Source organism: Heterocephalus glaber, unplaced genomic scaffold (assembly GCF_053883595.1).
Source record: "Heterocephalus glaber isolate CG9 unplaced genomic scaffold, H.glaber_assembly_v1.0 deba00001606, whole genome shotgun sequence".
Taxonomy (NCBI): domain Eukaryota; kingdom Metazoa; phylum Chordata; class Mammalia; order Rodentia; family Bathyergidae; genus Heterocephalus; species Heterocephalus glaber.
The window spans coordinates 25810213-25831014 of record NW_028258377.1 but is presented as its reverse complement, the minus strand read 5'-3'; the positions used below and the strand labels follow the sequence as shown (position 1 = coordinate 25831014).

The window sequence follows — 20802 nt, the reverse complement described above, 5'->3', positions numbered from 1 at the left end:
AGGGTAAAAGAAAATCTCAATAGGCAATTCTTTTTTTGGTACCAGGGATCGAACTTGGGACCTTGTGCTTGCGAGGCAGGCAGGGAGACCACTGAGCTAAATGCCCAGCCCAAGGCAATTCTATCTCTGTGTCTAGATCACTAAGAAAATACCAAACTTACGATCAGTGACCTAAATTTGCTTTAGGCCAGTAACCAAGGACATGACCAATAATCATTTTACTTAGCTATTTCTCTTTTGTTAATCTACACCCATTATTAAGTTTTTAACTATTTTCAATTTCTGATATAGTTACCTCCTACAGAATAATACACTAATAAATTTGCATAACTCTGAAAATTAAGTTCCCCAAAATACCACTGTGAATTTTTCCCTTCCTTAAATTATTTTTCGGTACTATAACTTCCTTGTGTGAACTGGTATACTTAGACAGAGATACACAATTTCTATTTTTTAGAAGTTTATTGGACGTCATTCCTGCATCACAATTAGCAAAGAAAAACAGTTTTTCCCTGATGGCAGGCTTTGAATTCATATCACACGTATTCTTAATGTTTTTCATATGAAAAATATAATTAAATATGAAATTAGTAAAATGCAGCATATAAAACTTCATGCAGAGCAAAAACAAGTCCAAAAAGTTATCATAAATCCAAAGAATAACTCTCATAGTACGTTTCCTATGTTAATCATATTTAAATACAATTTTAGAACCATATTTAAATATATTTTACAATTTGTTAACTGTAGCCATCCATCATTTTCTTCTATTACATAATCTGCTCCTTTGATTAAACGGTAACATTTGTTAGTATCCACAGAATGTATTAAAAAAAAACAGCAATTATTTCTCAAGATTTGAGAAATCTGGTCCACCTTTAGTGTAGTTTCCTGAGATCTCTGCTCCACTGAAGTCAAAACCAGGATTCTAAAAGATAGTAAAATATAGAAGGAAAAAGAAAAGCATGAATTGGCAACTGACAAAAAAAAATTTGATTGAAATGGCTAAAAAATATATGAAAAGAGACCAAACTTCATTACAATCACCAAAATGAAATTTAAAACTACAAAGTATATTTTTACTTTAAGATTCAAAAATATTTAGGACATTGATATGTGTACTATAATGTTGGCAAGACTAAAGGGAAACATACTTCATTATTTTAAAAGGTAACATTTTTTGAGAGCTTATTATATGCCACACAGGGTTTTATGAGCTCTACATACACATTTAACCCTTGCAATAATTCCATAATAATTCCATAAAGTAAGCAGTATCTCAGACTTTACAAATGTCTTTTCTGCTGGGTATAGTAGGTATAGTAGGGAATACCTGTAACAATCCCAGCACTCAGGAGGCAGGAGGATTGCTTTGAGTTCAAGGCTAGCCTGGGCTATACAGTAAGTACAAGGCCAGCCTGACCGACAGGAGATAGCAAGACCTTGTCTCAAATAAAAAGTCTTTTCAGTGGGCAATCTCAATTATTTAATAAAGACTTACTGACCTCCTTCTGTCTTTAAGATACCATAAAAGGAATGCAAAGGTTAAAAATTAGAAAAACAAAGATCTCCGCTCTAGCAGAGCTTACAGTGTAGTCGGAAAAGAAATAATAAACCATAAATTACTAACATCAGGGGTTATTTTTTCCGAAAAAAATCCAGGTAGGTAATACGTTTCTGCAGACCAAATAGTCTCTGTCACAAATATTCAACTATATGTAACTGCTGTATGAATGAGCTCAGATGTGGCCTGGTAAAACTCTAGTTACAAAAATAGGAAGTGGGCTGAGTTTGACATATAAGCCATAGTTTGCCAATGCCTGATCTAGTATGTTGAATGTTCAAGTCCAGCCTGGGCAACTTAGCAAGACACTGTCTCAAAATAAAAAATAAAGGCCGGGGATTTAGCTCAGTGGTTCTGGCGCCTGCCGCACAAGCACCAAGTCCCAAGTTCGATCCCCAGTACCAAAAAAAAGAACAACAAAAAATAAATAAATAAAAAATAAAAAGAGCTACATATTAGCTCAGAGTGAACCCCCTGGTTCATATCCTCCCCTCAAAAGTATACTTTCCCATCAAAGGAACAAGCATGTTTAAAAACCACCAAACTTAATACACTGGTCCATTAAGAACAACTTTCGAAGTTCTGAGAAGTGGCATGATCTGACTTGCATTTTAATTTCAAAAAAACTTCTATATTTTGAGAAGATTGTAAATGGGTAATGGTAGAAGACCTTTTAGAAAGTTACTGAAGTAATCCAACCAAGACAACTGAAGTGGTCTAGATCAGAATGGAAGCAGAGTTGGTAGTGAAAGGTGGTCAAATTCTCAATACAGCTGGAAGACAGCACGAATACAACTTCCTAACAAATTAGATAGGGTGTGAGACAGAGGTAGGAATCAAAGATGGTTCCCTTTCTTTATTCCATTTTGACCTAAGCAATTAGTTTCCATTAACTCAGATGGGAAGGCTAGAAGTAGAATAAATGTGGAAGGGAAATTCGATTGCTTCAGTTGGACATGTTAAGTTTTGTATGTGTGTTCTATAGCCAAATGAATACTGAACAGGCAACTGAATTTGCAAATTCAAAATTTAAGAGAAAAGTCTAGGCCAAATATATATATTTGGAAAGCATAATAATATAGATGGAAATTATCCACTGAAATCTTAAAAGTGCTTTGATTTAGTAACTCCTCTTGTAGATACCTATCTTGGAACATAAGTAGTCTCACAGAGATGAAGGCACAACCTTGTTTATAATACAGAAAAATGAGAAATCAAAATCATATTAAAGACAGGGCCGCGGATTTAGCTCAGTGGTTTCACTGCCTGCTGCGCAAGCACAAGGACGGAGTTCAATCCCCAGTATCCAAATTAAATAAATAAATAAATTATGATACATCCAAACTAGAAAACACTCTGAAGCCATTAAAAGGTATGAGTTGGTTTTTTTTTTTTTGTATGTACTAGCTGGCAAAAAAGACCCAAGGCACACTATTAAATGAAAAACAATAAACACACTGTCAGCCTCCATTTATGTTATAAACAAACCAAAGAGGCCAATAGATAATATGAGAATGAGGCAGGCATGAAAAGGGAGAATAATGATGGAGGATCTTTCACTTTTTTACACTAGTAATTATTTTTAGAGCATTTACTATTCATAAAAAAGTTTGCTATTCATGAATTATTGATATACATTTAGTAAACGTAAATTCAAAATCACAGCAATACTCTTGGGCATGGTGGTACACACTTGTATTCCCAGCACTCAGGAGGCTGAGGCAGGAGGATCACAGGAGTTTGACGCCAGCCTGGGCTATCTACTGCGTTCAAGGCCAACCTGAACTAGTGAGACACTGAGATCCTGACTCAAAAAAATCACAGCAATACAAAATTTCTCTCAAGAATACTAAGGAAAAAAAAAAAATCAAAGCACAGATAGGCCATTTTTCTAACCATTTACTTCAAAAATTCATGTAAAGAATTTTTATTATTTTTCATGATGCATTTGAGTTTTATTTTTAAGTAGTATCCTATGATTTTTAAACATTTCCACATATTCATATAATCACTTAACTTACTTCTTTCTGGAACCTCTCCAGTGTAAGTTTTCTCTGCATTTGGTCCTGCACCCAAGGATCAGCAGCATATTCAGATTCTAGAAGAGAAGTCCAGCAGTTTGCTGCATCTCTCTTTGTCTTAGTAAGAACAATGCGGACCATTTTTCTATCCTCTAAAGAAAAAAATTATTACGAAATCAGAGTTTATCCCTACATTTCATATTTCTCAAAAACCATTAGGTAATCTTGACCTACAATTAATTACAACACATTTTTCAATCTTCCAAAGCTACAAAAACAAAAGAACTTCAAAGAAGATACTGTACTAAGTTCCAACACAAAATTAATTTTTAAAAAGATTCTATGAATTATAATAGAGTACGCCTACCCAAAGTCCATGTTCCCTCATCAGCTATTGTAGAATCAAAGAGTTTGCCCTGAAAAATAAACACATGAAGAACTAAAAATTATAGCATTTCATTAGGTTTTATAAGATTTTATAGTGCATTACGTCACACCTTAAACCACTGCAGCACACTCAGAAGTGCTCAACTTTGTTTCCTCTTATCAGGTGAAATGGAACCTAAGTTACAAGACTTGAAATATTTACTGACAAACAACACAAGACTCTAGAGACAAACCAGGCTCCTTAATTTTTAAAAGATGAAGAAATACTACTGACCATTGATTGTCCATATGGAATGCTTTATCAAATTAAAACTACAAGAAGGGATTCTCCTGCTAAAACTAAGAAATGGGCCTTTTAATCTTTAAAAAACTGGGTCAATCTCTTAGTTGGCCAATTGGCATTCAGAAAAACAAAGCATGTATTGTAGATATGATGTCTGATTAGCTGTGTCTGAATTTTCACAAACTCTTGTTTTAAGAAAAAAGTAAAATATAAATTTAAGACAGTTTGGAAGATTAAATCCATTTCAATTTGTTGCCAAACTTAAGTACAGGAAACTAATTTTTTTAAAACCACATTTTTTTGCCTTGTTGGGTGTGGTGGCACACTCCTATAATTCCAGGACTTGGGAGGCTGAGGCAGGAGGATCACCGTGAGTTAGAGGTCAGCCTGGTCTACATAGTGAGTTCAAGGTCAGCCTGAAATACATAGTGAGACCGTGACTCAAAAAAGCCCCCACATTTTAAAGTATGTCAATACCAGTGGAAAAAGTCCTAAAAAAAAAAAAAAAAGTGGTCTGTATGTATATCTAACATCCCAGAATTACTGGTTAACTTACAGTATGTAGAATTATTAAATCTGATTTGTAATCTTCATTATTCAGGAAAACTGGATTGTACAGCTTTCAGAAAGGTAATTAAGATCTAAAAGGACACAAATCAATGCCTTTGGCAGGAATCTTCTACGGATAACATAACAGTAGCTAAAACACAGGGTGAGGTTTTAACATACCAGATGCTACTTCATGCTATTCAATCACCCGGATGCCACGTTACATTCAAAACAGTCATATGAGAAAGGACTATAGGATTCTGATTAAAAGGTTTAGACACAGAAATAACCTATTGCCTGAGGTCACAAAACTACAAAACTGGCAAAACCCGGTATTGTTTCAACTGGTCTCCCTCCATCACTACACTACAGGGCCATCAGATACATTGATAATCTGATTTGAGAATGAAATCTAATTTCAAATTATTAACTGAACTCTAGGCTTCAGAAAAAAAAAGTGGGTCCAAGATATAAACGACACTGGTTTGAAAAGGGGTACAAATTATTTTCTTCACACACCTTTTCGCCATCAGCTTGACCGCTCCACAAAACATGTAGGGTTCATATAATTCTAGATGAGAAAGATAAATTCCCTGACATCTAAATCTTCATCCTACCACTCTATCCCTTCTATGCTTTCGTACACCTGCCTACATATTGTGAAGGTAACCTCTTCGATGCAGGGGACCTTGGTACCCTCGGCATCCAGTTCAGTGCCTCGAAGAAAGCATACATACCGTAAATATTTGTTCAACAGCCTAATTAACCTGTCCTAAGTAGAGGATCCCCAAACGAACCAGAAACGGCAACCTAATTTATTCTGGAAATAAAACAGAAAAATGAGCTCTGGAAATCTCACAACTCAGGATTTGCCCCGAGCATGATGCTTCTTCCATTGGACCAAAACCAGGCCAATTTTACTTTTCTCTTTCTGCTACTCAGAGGACCAGTGCTGCCCGTTATTCCTCGGGAACAACGAACTTCAAGAGTGGGGATGGGCGGAGATCGAGAGGAGGAAACTGACGCGAGCCCAGACCTGCCGCTAACCTTCAGGATCTCACGGCCACCCACGGCCAGCGCCACGTGCCGGCTCTGCAGGCCGCACTGGATGTCCTGCGCGCGCGTGCCTGGCGGCACCTGAACTTCAATGAACACCTCCTCCAGGGTCTGGTACCACTGGCCCCACGGCGTCCCACACGGGACCACCCCACTGCGCTCCTCAAACGGGGCTGACATGCTGCAGCCGGCCGCCCGCGCCGCAGCAGCCTCGCAGAGCGAGCGGAGCGCACGCGCCGAACACCGCGCACGCGCCGAACGCCCCGGAGGCTCAGCTGCGGCGGGCGCTGCACATGCGCAGAAGCCCAAGCCGGGGCTTCCCGGAGTGGTCGTTTTTCCCCTTTCAAGCGGCATTTAGAAAGCCACTGGCAGGACCAGTCTGAAAGAACTAAAATCCAGAAAGGGTGGCACTTAAAGATAGGTAGGAGAGGACTGGAACGAGTGTGGTAGAAAACTTTTGACCCTCTCACCTAGGACGCCAAAATGCAGCTTCCGCTTGTGAAGGGCGCTTGCGCAAATGCTGCTAGTGCGTAGGTCACACTTGAGTAACAGCAGATGTAATTGGGCGAGGAAGTAGAAAAGAGCTGCTGTCTTCGATTGGCTGGTGGCATACATTGACAAGCTTTCTCACTGGACTCGCTGAGAACCCAATTGCGCATGTTCCTTTAGAGTTCCTTGCGGGATTGGTCAGCCGCAGGCTTTTGGGTTTTCCAATTGGCTGATGTGGGGTAGGCGGGGGATATGCCCGTAGATTTGAATTCAAACGAGTAATTCTCCGCAATTGCTGAGGAGTGCTAAGTGATTTAGGTTTCCGGACGTGGCTGTCAGCATGTCCTTTCCTAAGGCGCCGCTGAAAAGATTCAATGACCCTTCCGGTGCGTAAGGGGAATGGGGTCGGGTGTGGGGGCCACACGCAGATTCCCCCCGCTTCTCTGGGTTCTCTTCGTGGGTTCGAGCGTAAGGCCGATTTTTAGGGCTGGAATGGGGTTCTTTCATTTGATTTCTTTTTCTTCAATACATATTAATTATCTAACACAAGCTAAGCACTACGCAATGAGTGAAACCGAGTCCCTGCGCCACAGACCTTACATTCAAGCAGGGAATCCAGTACTATCAGGAAACAACCAGAGCAGGGGAGAAACCATAGCAAGGTAAAGGGGAAAGGAGATGAGAGGTATTGGTAGCTATTTGAAAGTCAAGTCTTGGCCGGGAACGCTAATTTTAAAAAAGTTTGCAACTTTTCGTCAGAATTTGTAGATTTCCTTTGGATATTCGAGCACAGAAAGGATTAGGATGTGAAACAGTATGTGAATGTCAGATGGCAGCACTTTTTAAAAACGCTATAATTCAAACAGTAACAGCTATCAGCCACTTATTGTAGATCCCAGGTAACCTACTAAATCTACACCGATTTTTAGTTTTTTAAAAATCTCCCAACTAGTCAGGCGTGATGATGCATGCCTGTAATCCCAGGACTCGGGAAGCTGAGGCAGGAGGACCGCAGCGAGTAGGAGCCCCACCCCACCGCGCACTACACAGTGAGTTCAAGACCATTCTGAACTACATAAGGAGACCCTGTCTCAAAAAACAAACAAAACCTCTCAAGTTTGAAGTAATCCTATTGTTTATTGAGAAAAATGATGGAATTTGGTTTGCTCTTGTACAGTAGGTTAACTATGGATGACTAAAATATACTATATATTCCAAAAAGCTAGACGAAAGAATTTTGAATGTTTTCACCATAAAGACATAAGAATTTGAGGAGAGAAATATGTTAAACCTGATTTAAACATTACACAGTATAGGGCCGGGGATTTAGCTCAGTGGCTCTGCCGCCTGCCTCGCAAGTGCAAAGACCCGAGTTCAATCCCTGGTACCAAAAAACAAACAAACATTACACAGTATACGTATGTATCAGAACGTCACGTGGAACTCCCTAATATGTGCAATTTTTATTAAAAATAAATTTAATTTTTTTTTCAAAAGTAAGAAGGAAATTAATTATTGGGACTGAAATTTACTCAGTGATACACGACCAAACTGGCAGAAGAAGGTTATGAACCCAGGCCTCCATGAATCCATTCTGTGCTTTTAACCTCTTCAGTGCATATGTGCAATAACCAGGAAGCCACAGATGTTTTGGGTGGGCTCTCATCAGTTATTACCTGCTAACTTTGTGCTGGGGTTGTGCTAAAGCCCTCCTTACTAGTCTTTTTTATTCTAACAACCAGTATCAGTGACAGTACAGAAACTACTCATTTTACAGATGAGAAACTGAGAGGTCTTATGACCGTATTGAACAGCCAGTGAGTGGTAAAACTGAACATCAAAGCCCTTAATTTATTCATTATAATATGCACTATTTACTGGTAACTGATTACATCTACAATTCCTATCAGCCAACATAGGAATGGAAATTTGAACCTCCATGCTCACAAAGGGATGTCTAGTGAGTGAGTAGCTTATTTCCTTCATTAAAGGACTCAAGGATCATATTATTTCCTAGGTATTCAGAGTTCTGTTGGCAGTATGATTTTAGAGTATTATTTTTGTTTTGGCTTTAAATTTTTTGGGGGGGTATTATAATAGATTAACTTTAGCAAATGGTACAGTAATTCACACTCACAGTTTTGGGAACAATAACAGTTGTTTACTTGTGCTTAGTATGTGTGAAGTGCTGATGATTTGTCATTATTCTAGTAATCCCCACCGCTATACTGAGACATGGGTACTATTTTTTATTCCTGTTTCTTGAATGAAGGACCTGAATCTCAAATAGAAATTCCCAGGAGACTTGAATTTTGACTGGGAAACGGAGTATATATTGTTCTTATTCACTGTGACCTCCCCATGGCTACAAAGTTTGTGGCACAGTGTTTTCCGAAGATTGTCAAACGTAGGTGAGATTTGAACTCTCGTCTGTCTGATTATAAAACCCCGTTCCATTCCCAAATCCCTAACACACTTTCTATATTTTCTTTAAGTGAATAGATGATTACAGAACTATGACAAGTTCTATGATAGAAACAATATCAGGTGGCTCAGGTGGGAATTTTCTAGCCTGATTTGGGGATTCAGAGAACTAGAAGTGACACCCAGACTGAGATCTGGAGAATAAATATTGAAAGTTAGCCAAGTAAAATGGAAGATGGGCTGTCAGTACTAAATGGAAAAATAGAAAACAAGTCTGGAAGTTTGAAGTTCATTAACTGTAATCCATATTGTGTTTTGTTTGCATACACGTGTTGTCTCCCTCAGGTAGTTTGAGGTGATTGTTGATGAAGATATAAATTATTTCAGAAAGCTTATGAGCTCCCCAGGTAGCCCTTTCTTTTTGTCTAAGCTCTCCAGATTTCTAACAAATCACTCTATGATGTAGTGTTTAAGTGTTGATAAGAGAAATACCTAAGCCTGAAAATAACGTGCCACGGTCTTTCATAGAGTTGGTAAGTGTAGTTGACCGAAGTTCAGCTGAAGCGAGATCATCTTGAATCCAGATCCCCATAACTGTCAAATTTGTCACTTCAGAGTCATTAGAAGAGATTACTAAGTATAGTTTTACATGTTCTCAACTTCTGTGATGCTGCTTAATCACTGACCACAGGCCTTTATTTTCCTTGAATCTGTGGACCCGATAATGGACTGTAATACTAGAATTCAATGTATTGTGAGTTTTATTTTTATTTGTTATTTTTTCTGGAGGTATGCTAAGTCTAGAGCAGTGCTTTTCACAGATGCTTCTCTAATAGAGAGCAAAGAAGAATAACCTCATTTCCACTTCACCAAAAAAGGGCCTGCCAAGTAGTAGCAGTTTTCTTTAAAATACAATGTATTCCTTGTCACCTTCTACTTCAAGTGAATAAAATAAGTGCTGCAAGGTGTGCCACATATACTGTAGGCTGATTTGAGGAATCCTGACACCTCATTCACTCCAGGTGTAGTTTATAAGACGTAGGAAATCTGAATTGGCTAATATCAATACTATTTGCAAAGCCTGCCTTTACCTTATAGCAGTGAATTGTACACTTCGTTTTGAAACTTCCTTATTGGAAATCTACTACCTCTACTCTATTGACTGCATTCAGATCTGAAAGCAGTCAAGATTGGAATCTGTGTGTAGGTACATATGAATTATTATTCCCGATAGAGGAGTGAAACTTAAATTTATCCTTAATAAAGTCTTAAAGTCTACTTCCAATTGGTGGAAGCAATAACTTTAATACTTTTAAAACTATATCCCAGTGATGTACAAATATCACATCTCTACCTCTGATGTATTTTTATATTTTTAAACATACAACTGAAACAAAAGTTCTTTAAAATAATCTCTAACCTTGCTACATGTGAGTCATACTGTATTTCCTATTGTGTTTAACTTTATTGTAAATGCTAGTTAAGATCTAGTGAAAGCTGGGCATGTTAGCACATGTCTCCAATCTCATCTCTGGGAGGCTGAGGCAAGAGGGTCAAAAGTTGAGCCCAGCCTTTGTAACTTAGTGACTTAGCACAGCTTTGTCTCAAAATAAAAAACAGTTTTTAAAGAGAGCTGGGAATGTAGCTCAGTGTGAAGCCCCTGGGTTCAATCCTCAGATAGATATATAATCTACTTGTGTGTATGTCAAATCTGCTATGTATAAACTCCAATGCTTTCAAATATGAGGTTCCAGTTAGGTTACACAGTATTAACTTCTGAAATTTAGAAATACAATCTGATATAGTTTGTACTTTGCACAATATGGCTTTGTAACTTTCCAAAGTTAAATAGGGTTTTTTGTGTGTGTGAAGATTAAATAAAATACCTATATAATGCATAGCATAGTACCTAGGATTTAGTAAGTTTCAAGAAATTCTAGTTGTATTTAGTGATTGCTTTTCTGCTCTGCATTCAAGTTGCAGTTGGCATCATCAGTAGGTACATTGATAGTAGCCAGAAATGGATTGAACTATAAAAATCTAGGCCATTTTGTGATTCCTAGAAACATGATTGACACCAATATTTATATCTTATATTCAGTCTTTAATAACATAGTATTATTACTTATTGTTACATGACTTTCACCCCAAAGAGTTCTTACAATTTTGCTCAGTTGTCTGTGTTCCTATGACCCAAGTGATACAAAGGACAAGACAATACTGTTGTTCTTCATAGAGAGATTTTCTTTATACTATCACATTGATGCTATTTTTATAGCTTGAAGAAACAAGCACATCATTAATGGCATTTTTACATTTCTGTTCACTTTATCATGATGTGCATTTAACTAAAGATCTAAATAACACTGCAGGATTTATGAAGTTTTATGTTTTCTCTAGGTTGTGCTCCATCTCCAGGTGCTTATGATGTTAACACATCAGAGGTGTCTAAAGGACCAGTATCCTTTCAGAAATCACAAAGATTTAAAAAACAAAAAGGTAATGGATGTCTAAATAAAACAAGTTATGTGATCTTGTAACTTTTAGAGTTATAAAGAACAGTACTTAAGTTTTAAATTGCTGTTGGCATTTCTAAAGATGTAAAGCTAGAAATGTATTTAAGCTTTCTTTGATGGATTTATGAAAGAATCAAGTACAGAATAATGCTTTCATCATTACACTGAGTGTAACTGGGAAAATTAAGCAAGACATTGACATAAGTATCTAGTTTCCCTTTTGGTAATTACCTTAGCTTATCTGTCAGGAATATTAGGAAAATCAGAAAGATATTAGCTATGTGAAAATACTGTGCAGTTATTTGGAAATATACAGTCAGGAAAAGAATAACTTATTGTTTCATTAATAACTGAAATAAGAAATTTAGAAATTGTGCTTTGGGTTTGGTTAAAGCATTCAACAATCATCATTGATACAATTTATTTTCCTGCAGAATCTCAACAAAATCTTAATGTTGACAAAGATACTACCTTGCCTGCTTCAGCTAAGAAAGCTAAGGCTTTCGAGTTAAAGGTGAGGAGCTTTTACATCTCAGCTAATTTATCAGTCATATCACTGAAAATATATCTGTATTTGATTCGAATGGGTTAAGTATATAAACCAAACGTACAGATAAATCTATAAATTAATGGAAGGAGGTATTGTCAGGACTGTACCGAATTTTACATTCTACCTAGATCATTATAAATTTATGGTGTTTCGGGTCAGGGATGTAGCTCAGTGGCGCTGCACCTGCCTGGCAAGCACAAGGTCCTCAGTTTGATCCCTGGTACTGGGAAAAAAATAAATAAATACATAAATTTATTGTGTTTAAGTGTGCCCTTGTTCACAATCACAATGGTCTCCACTTCTTTATCTCAATAAATTTTACATTACCTTGGAAGCCTTTGCAAATTACATGATGCTTTGATTTGCTACAATTTGACTTATTTTATTTTTGTTTTGTTTTTTTGTGTGTGTGCCGGGGATGGAACTGCGGACCTTGCTCTTGCGAGGCAGGCGCCGGAACCACTGAGCTAAATCCCCGGGCCTTTTTATTTTTGTTTTGATTGTGGGTAAGGGTAAGTACTGGTGAAGAAAAAGGAAAACTACTAATGCCTAAAGTATAAGATTGCTACACAGAAACTGTTAAGGAGTCATGGGAGGTTAATAGTCTGGTATTTAGCCTACACTTATTGATGTTTTCATAAGTTCATAAGAGGGAAACTACTTTCTTAAGGAGTTGAACAAATTGATATTTTTCATAAGACAAAGATTCACTTGGGAATCCAAAGCTATAAGTTAAGCTCTGGCTGTTTATTCACATGACAATTACTAAATAGTTGTTTGTAATAGAGAGCTCTGTTGTCCAATATAGAAATGACTAGGGGCTGGGGATTTAGCTCAGTGGTTTCGCCACCTGCTGCCTGCTGCACAAGCGCAAGGACCTGAGTTCGATCCCTGGTACCAAAAAAAAAAAAAGAAAAGAAATGCTCTTGAGAATTAAAATTATCTGGGATTTAGCTCAGTGGTTTCATCGCCTGCCTCACAAGCACAAGGTCCCGAGTTCGATCTCCAGTAACAAAAACAAGAGAAAGAAATGGGCTGGGGATTTAGCTCACTGGTTTCACTGTCTGCTGCGTAAGCACAAGGACCCAAGTTCTATCCCTGGTACCAAAAAAAAAAAAAGGAAAAGAAAAGAAATGATTAGCTGCAAGTGACTACTGAACATGTGAAATGTGGCTAGTGCTACTGACAACTAAATTTTTAATATTTAATTTTAATTAATATATACTTTAAAACATACTCAGTTCTGTTAGTGGAAAACTTCAGTGTTTTTAGAACAACTTGGGTGTGTAAAGCTCTGCTGTATGCTTTATGAATATAAATATAGCAGGATATTTCTGATGAAAACTTTGCATCTAAATTGAGGTGTGTTATAAATACAAAACACAGTGTAGGAAATTTTGTATAAATATAAAACAGCTTAATAATTTTACAACAATGACATGTTGAAATAAGTAAAAATAAAAAATATAAAACATTTTACTTTTTAAATATGGCTATTAGAAAATTCCATGGCTGACATTGAATTTTTTTTTTTTTTGACATTGAATTTTTATTGGCCAGGACTGATATAGACACCCTTAGAAATGGATATAAATGGCTTGCTTTGAATTTCCTGGAGAAACAGTTCTGGAATTCGGGGTTAATTATAGAATTCACAAACTCTCACAATAAACTCAATTACATGCAAGTATGTGTATAGCCCCCAAATAATATACTTTCCCTAACAGAAAATGCCATCAGTTTTAAAATTAATAAACGTAAGATCGGTGTTCCTTCCCCTCCAGTTAGAAACATGTAAAACAGATTTCATTCAGGATGTTTTTGCATTTTCTTCCATATTTAGATGGTAAAGATAGACTCTCTGTTTCTAGCCAGTATGTCTCTGTTCGATATAAAAAGATACAGTGTGAAAATTATGTCTCACTTAGAATTCAAGCAATAAGAAAATTAGAATAAAAGCTTGAACTGTTTCAGTTTTTCCTTATTTCTTTGGAACTGTGTATTTTTCTCTTTCAATATTGAAGTTTAAGTTGCTTTCTCTTTAAAAGATTGTGCTTTGTGGTGTGTGTGGGGGGGCTTACGGGGACCTTGAGCTTGCGAGGTGGCGGCACCACTGAACTAAAATCCACTGCCCCTTTTTTCTTGAGACAGGGCCTCCCTTTGTAGTGCACCCTTGCCTTGAGCTCATTATGTAGCCCAGGAGATCCTCCTGCCTAGCCTCCCAAGTGTTGGGACCACAGGGTGTGTCACCATGCCTGGCTTAAAAGATTATACTTTTGAGACAGCATAATTAAATACTCAAAATGTGTTGCTATTTAATATTAGAAAAGAAGTAGTTAGTAGCTTTATCCACAAACCTCTTCCTATTCTTGTCACTGGGTTTATGGAAAGCTATTGATTTGTTGGGTTAAAAACTTTTAAAATTGAAATATTTTGAGATTTTAAGAAACTTTTTCTTCATTTAACAGATAATTGACCTACAGAATGTTTCATAGACTCAGTGCAATGTTTAAAATAGAAATTAAATCTTTGGAACACTTAGTTTTTTCAGATACCTTTAAAAAATTGGCTGTGATATTTTTGGCACTCAAGTTTGTTTATATTTGCTCTTTAACTTAAACAGAGGGAATCTCAGAAGAATGATAAAGATTTGAAGAGATTAGAAAAAGAGGTGAGTAATGTTTTCAATTTACTGAAAAATAAATGTGCTGTATAATGAAAATAGAATTATGTAGAGTTGAAAAACGAAAGTTCAGTTGCAGTTTGAGAAATCCTACAGTGAAATAAACATGCCATCCATTACTAGTGCCTACTGAAGAGTGGTTCTTCATCCTGGTTTCCGTATTTTAGAGCCTATCCAGGCTTTGTCAGTGTGATATGTGGGTAAAGTCAAGTTTATTTGCATGCCAGGATCAAATTGAAGAGAACCCATTTCGTTAAAAACTGATAACTAAAAATCTGTACATTTGTTTATTAAAATTATATATTTAGATCAAATATGTACATTTACTCAGAGCAAACACACTTCCTATATCCTGATCTCTGTTAAGACAATAAATCTAGCAGGGGATTTAGCTCAGTGGTTCAGCTGCCTGCCTTGCAAGCACAAGGACCCGAGTTCGATCCCCGGTACAAAAAAAAAAAGACAATAAATCTAGAGAATTGGCTTGTTGAGCAAGTAATCTTACCAAGCTAGTCAGACTGTGATAAAGTTAGGCTAACTCAGTCCATTGTTCTGCCTAGTGAGCATATACCTTCCTCATAGATGGAATAATCTAGAACTGTGTATCCCATATGGTAGACACTCATCACATATGGCTGGTCCTGAAGAATTCTTAACAAAATTAAGAATTCAGTTCCGCAGTTGCATTAATCCCATTTTAACTGCTCAGTAGCCACATGTGATGAGCAGCTACTATACTGGACAGTGCATTGCTACCGTGACAGAAATTTCTTTTTTTGTCTTTTTATTTTTTTTTGCTTAAATTCTTTTATTGGTACATTTTAGGTACGCAATACGTTTACATTTATCATTGGGTTCTTGTACCTGAACATGATGTATCTTGGTTCTTATTTTTTCCCCATTGCCTGTGCACCCTTCCCTATTGACATAGACTTCGTTTCCATTTTTTTTCTTTTCTTTTCTCATAATTTTTCCTTTCCCTTCTTTCCTTTCCCCATCTCCTCCCACCACCCCTACCCCTTTGGACCTTTTCCTATTTCAAAGTATCAATTTATTAGTTATAAATCCTTTTAATCCTTATTTACACTCTCAGTTTCTCACACTAGAGAAACTATTTGTTATTTACACATGTGTGTCCTATTTATTTCACTTAAAAGTATGGCCTCAATATGCATCCATTTAGCTATAAATGACTCTGGTTTCTCGTTCTTTATGGCTGAGTAGTGCTCCATTTTATTAAAAAAAACCACATCTTCTTTATCCAGTTTCCAGTTGATGGGCACTTGGGCTGTTTCCAAGCTTTAGCTATTACAAACTGTGCCGCTATAAACATGGATGCACATATATCGCTGTGGTATGATTCTTTTAATTCTTTTGGGAAAATACCCAGCAGGGGAATAGCTGGGTCAAATGGGACCTCCAGCCCTAGTTCTTTGAGGTATCTCCACACTCCTTTCCATAGTGGTTGCACCAGTCTGCACTCCCACCAACAACGGAGAAGGCTTCCTTTCTCTCCACACCCTTGCCAGGATTTGTTATTGGTTGACTTGTTGATAGCAGCCACTTTCTGGGGTGAGGTGGAATCTCAGTGTTGTTTTCATCTGCATCTCAAATGACCAGTGATGTTGAACATTTTTTCATATGTTTATTTGCTGCTTTTACTTCTTTGTCTGAGAAATGTCTGTTCATTTCAGATGCCCATTTTTGAATTGGGTCTTTGAATTTGGGGGGTCTGATTTTTTTCACTTCTTAGAAATTTCTGATAAGTGATGTTGACCTGAAAAAGTGCTAAACCACCCACTGCCCACTTTGCTTCTCTGACAGTATTATCCATGTTTTCATTACTGACGGAGTTAGCTTTCTCATATCTGAGATACAATACCAACACCCATAACTTAAAGGAAGAGAGGTTTAATTTGCTCATGCTTCAATCCGTGATTGGTTGGCTTCAAGGCAAAAACATCATGGTTGTCAGCTGCTCAGTTTGTGGTTGCCAGGAAGCAGAGCTGGGGAAGAGTCCAGAGCAGATGAGATGAGAGAGCAGACATGGACCCCAAGGCCCCACCTCCATGACTCGCCCCGTCACACCTAAAAGTGTGCTCCACCAATCCCTGGGGCAGATCCCAAAGGCGCTCAACTTGAAAGTTCACCCTAACCACTACACTGACCAGCTCTTCTTCTAATAGACATTATTCTTTTGATGATATAGTAAGACTTTACATTTGATTACAGGCAGTTGTGGGCTTAGGACCAAGAATAAGAATATCTGTGAGGATAACATTAAAATATGTGATTTTTCTAGCAGCCATAATGCTTGTATTCCCAGTGGCATCTATTTATATTTGCACTGTATCAGTGACTTGTGTATTAATTGCCATGTTTTCTTGCAGATTCGTGTCCTTGTGCAGGAGCGTGGTGCTCAGGATAAGCAAATCCAGAGTATGGAAACTGAGTTGGAGAAGATGGAAGCCAAGTTAAGTGTTGCAGTGAGGGAAAAAACATCCCTCTCTGCAAATAATGCTTCACTGGAAAAACAACTTATTGAATTAACCAGGACTAATGAACTACTAAAATCTAAGGTATCTGAATCTCATGATAACACTTAAAATTGAAAGTGGCCATTTTCTTTTTTTTCTGATTACAGTTGTTTGTATATTGTTGGCTTCATCTTAGTGCTTTTCTTTTTTTTGGTACCGGGGATCAAACTCAGGACCTTCCACTTGTAAGGCAGGAGCGGCACCACTGAGCTAATTCCCCAGCCCTCTTACTGCTTTTCCTTCACTAAATGTACTTTAAATATTAACCTGATTCAAATAGGAATTATGTATTTTTTTATTAGGCTGCCTGACATAAAGATTATAAATAAACAGGTTACTTCTTGTTTTAATGTCAGACATTTTCTCACCCCTTAAAATTATCCCCAGTAAATATAATTGTCAATCAAAATCCCAGAATATACATTTTAAAGTCACTTTAGAGATCTGAAATACATAATAACATAACATCATGCTTCCATCTCAGATCATTTTGGAAATGAACTGGGAAATAAATTAATGGAATAAATTTGTTCAGTAAATAGCACTTATCATTATTGATGCACTAATAGATCCCGAAGGACTTAACATGGTCCTCTTGTGCTTGTTATAGAAGTAGAGAAAGGATATAAATCATTCTGCAATTTTATAAGAGCACTTATTTAGGGCCTGTGATATATATGTGGTCTTAGCTTAGAAAAAGAGTAAAAATGCATTAGAATCAAACAGGGGAAAAGGAGCAAATTCCTGCATCCCACTCAGGGAAATTCTGATTTAGTAGCCCTGGAGTAGACTCTTCTACATATTTCAGGCATGCTAGGCAATTAAGATTAATTTTGTTAACAACCAAACACATTCGATAAATCCCTCCAAAACAGCCTCATTGTAATGGCCTTTCTAGAACATAAAGGAAAATGGCTACCCACACATTTCAGAAATAAACCAGAAGGTCACATTAAAGAGAAAGGACAAAAGCAGTACTGGTACACAATGAGGAAGTGTGTTCATCAAAAGCTGTTTTCCCTACCAAAGTACACTTCAGGCAATAATAGTCACAATGCCAGACAGATAATCAGTATTTAAGTAATTTTATATATGACTTAGCAAAAAAAGATTTCTGAATTTTTTGTGTTTGTTGGACTTAGTTTTCTGAAGATGGTAGCCAAAAGAATATGAGAATTCTAAGCCTGGAATTGATGAAACTTAAAAACAAAAGAGAAACAAAAATGAGGGTGAGTACAACTGTGAGTAAGTGTATTGCATCTGGATCTGGGGATAGAAACAGTTTCTCTGTGCTAAGACAGATTCCCTCTCCTCTGTAGAGTATGATGGCAAAGCAAGAGAGCATGGAGATGAAGCTTCAGGTCACTCAGAGGAATTTCCAAGAGTCTCAGGGGAAGATAGCAGAACTTGAGGGGAAACTGTAAGTGACTAAAAGGAAAAAAAAAAATTAGGTGTAACTAATTTTCTCTTTTCTTCATTTACCTCATACGTAAAAACGTAAAATGTGTAACTAATTTTCTCTTTTCTTCATTTACCTCATACATAAAAACATAAAATGTGTAACTAATTTTCTCTTTTCTTCATTTACCTCATACATAAAAACATAAAATGTGTACACATTAATGAGGCACCATGTGATGTTTTAATACATGTATACATTGTATAGTGTTTAAAGCAGCTTAAACATACTTATTTCTTCAAACATTTATCAGTTCTTCATGTGTGGAAAAACCCTTCAGAATCCTTTCTTCTGCCTTTTTAAAGGATACAGTGTGTAATTGTTTACCTAGTCACCTTATTGTACAGTAGCACAACAGAACTTCTTATTCCTATCTAATTGTAACTTAGTACCCACTGACCAATGTTTGCCCATCAGTCTCACCTCTACTCTTCCCAGACTCTGGTAACCACCATTCCATGCTCACTTACTATGAAATAAAATTTTTTAATTCCAATGTGAGTGAGATCATACAGTATTTGTATTTCTATATCTGGTTTATTTCATTACACATAATGATCTCCACTTTTATCCATGTTGCAAATGACAGAATTTCATTCTTTTTTATGTCTACATCACATTCCATTGCATAAATGTACCAGTTTTTAAAATCTATCGCTTGCTGGGCATAGTGATGCATGCCTCTAATCCTAGGATTTACGAGGCTGAAGCAGGAGGATTGCCATGAGTTCAAGGTCAGCCTGGGCTTCATAGTGCATTCAAGGACAGCCTGAACTATATAGCGAAACCCTACCTCAAAAAAACAAGGCCAGGCTTTAGCTCAGTGTTGAGGTCCTGAGTTCGATTCCCCATACCACAAAAAGAAAATTTAAAGTCCTTCAATTGATGAGACTTAGGTTGTTTCTGTCTCTTAACTTTTGTGGATAGTGCTACAATGAATGAGAGAGAACAGATACCTGTTTAGCATACTGATTTTATTTTCATTGGGTATATAGAGTAATGGGATTATTGGATCATATGGTAGTTTCTTCTTTTTTTAAGAAATTTTTGGAAATTAAGAGAAAATGATGAGAGCCTTAAAGGAGAAAAAGAAAAAAGAGGAATGGGCTCTGGCTTGAGCAGCTGGAGGGGGCTCACTTTGATGAAGTGAATCAGACTGTCCCATTCACAAAAGAACTGAGGCCAGTTTTATGCAGTCCTGTTTTGGGCTGGGGTCTGTTTAATTTTCTCAGTCTTGGTTTCATAGCTCCAGAGGAATCCTCACACTTTGAAAGGAAATTCCATTCTTAAAATGATTGCTTTTGTTTGTGGTATCTTCAGTCATATGAGGCTCTTAGTTTTTCTGGGACCCAGGAGGCTGGCATAGCAGTTCAGGACTCTGTTATCAGGGTAATGCTGGTCTTGTTGAATATCTTTGAGAGAATTCCCTTCTCTTCAATTTGCAGAAATAATTTAAGAATTAGTATCAATTCTTCTTCAGATGTCTCATAGAACTAAACATTGTCTTTGCAGATATGTTTTCATTCGTCTAGGGGAAATACCTGATAGTAGAATTTGTGGTTCATAGGATAATGCATGTATAGCATTTTTGAAAACTAATTTGTACCATTTCTACTCCAGCTAGCAAACTGTTGTCAGTTTATTTTGGCCTTTCTAGTGGGTGTGTAATGTGCTTATGTTTATTGGCCATTTAAATATCTTCTACTATGAACTAAGTCTCTTGCTTATTTCTTAAATTAGGTTATTTGAAAAAGGTAAACACAAAAGTAATTCCATCTCAGCTGTGGCACACAACATGCTATTTAGGTGGGTGAAGAAACCAGTAAAGCTACAAAGTAAGATTATTTCTAACATTTGGGCTGTTATAGATACTGGTTGTCATTATCATAGCTATTTTTTTTCCACATATGTTTGGGAAGCTTTTTCACTAAATAAAATTGTTAGTCTCATATTTGCATATAAATTATAACCGGAGAAGTAGGATAACGTAATGGCTAAAAGTTTGAACTCTAGAGTCAGCCTGCCGAATACAACAGTTTCTGGTACACAGTAGCATTAATGTATGATTATTTAGTAAATAAACTAGTACACATTAACTTTTTTTTTTTTTTTAGTGTTTCAATAGAGAAAGAAAAGATTGACGAAAAGTCTGAAACAGAAAAGCTCTTAGAATACATTGAAGAAATTAGGTAATATGAATAGTGGCCTTAAATTGTGCCTTATTTTATGTAACACTGATGATTATATCATTTTTATCACTTTGCTGTTATTTTCCCTGTACCTA

The 20802-nt window shown here is 36.8% G+C and overlaps 2 protein-coding genes across 6 annotated transcripts in view; one reads left to right on the top strand and one right to left on the bottom strand.

The window, feature by feature from the left end:
- The window catches only part of Nudcd2 (NudC domain containing 2), a 67125-nt gene extending 60812 nt beyond the window's left edge, over positions 1-6313 (bottom strand). The window contains exons 1-5 of one of the 3 annotated variants that reach the window (XR_015444796.1): positions 5852-6313; positions 5324-5375; positions 3953-4001; positions 3586-3737; positions 444-928 (exon numbers count right to left, since the gene is read on the bottom strand). Coding sequence is in view for 2 of the 3 variants with exons in the window: in XM_004836423.4 (XP_004836480.1) it covers positions 845-928; positions 3586-3737; positions 3953-4001; positions 5852-6040 (474 nt within the window). In the remaining variant the exon portion in view is untranslated. Of the gene's footprint in view, positions 1-443; positions 929-3585; positions 3738-3952; positions 4002-5323; positions 5376-5851 lie in introns of those variants that run through there. The other 2 variants (XM_004836423.4, XM_087194868.1) reach the window with 2 other exon arrangements.
- Positions 6314-6323: 10 nt separating this feature from the next.
- Positions 6324-20802, top strand: part of Hmmr (hyaluronan mediated motility receptor) — a 31797-nt gene continuing 17318 nt past the window's right edge. Inside the window, exons 1-9 of one of the 3 annotated variants that reach the window (XM_021240039.2) lie at positions 6324-6735; positions 7302-7398; positions 11174-11272; positions 11724-11803; positions 14463-14510; positions 16913-17101; positions 18202-18288; positions 18379-18479; positions 20633-20707. In XM_021240039.2, the coding sequence (XP_021095698.1) occupies positions 6724-6735; positions 7302-7398; positions 11174-11272; positions 11724-11803; positions 14463-14510; positions 16913-17101; positions 18202-18288; positions 18379-18479; positions 20633-20707 (788 nt within the window). In that variant the 5' untranslated portion in view covers positions 6324-6723. The remainder of the gene's footprint in view (positions 6736-7301; positions 7399-11173; positions 11273-11723; positions 11804-14462; positions 14511-16912; positions 17102-18201; positions 18289-18378; positions 18480-20632; positions 20708-20802) is intronic. The other 2 variants (XM_004836425.4, XM_021240054.2) reach the window with 2 other exon arrangements.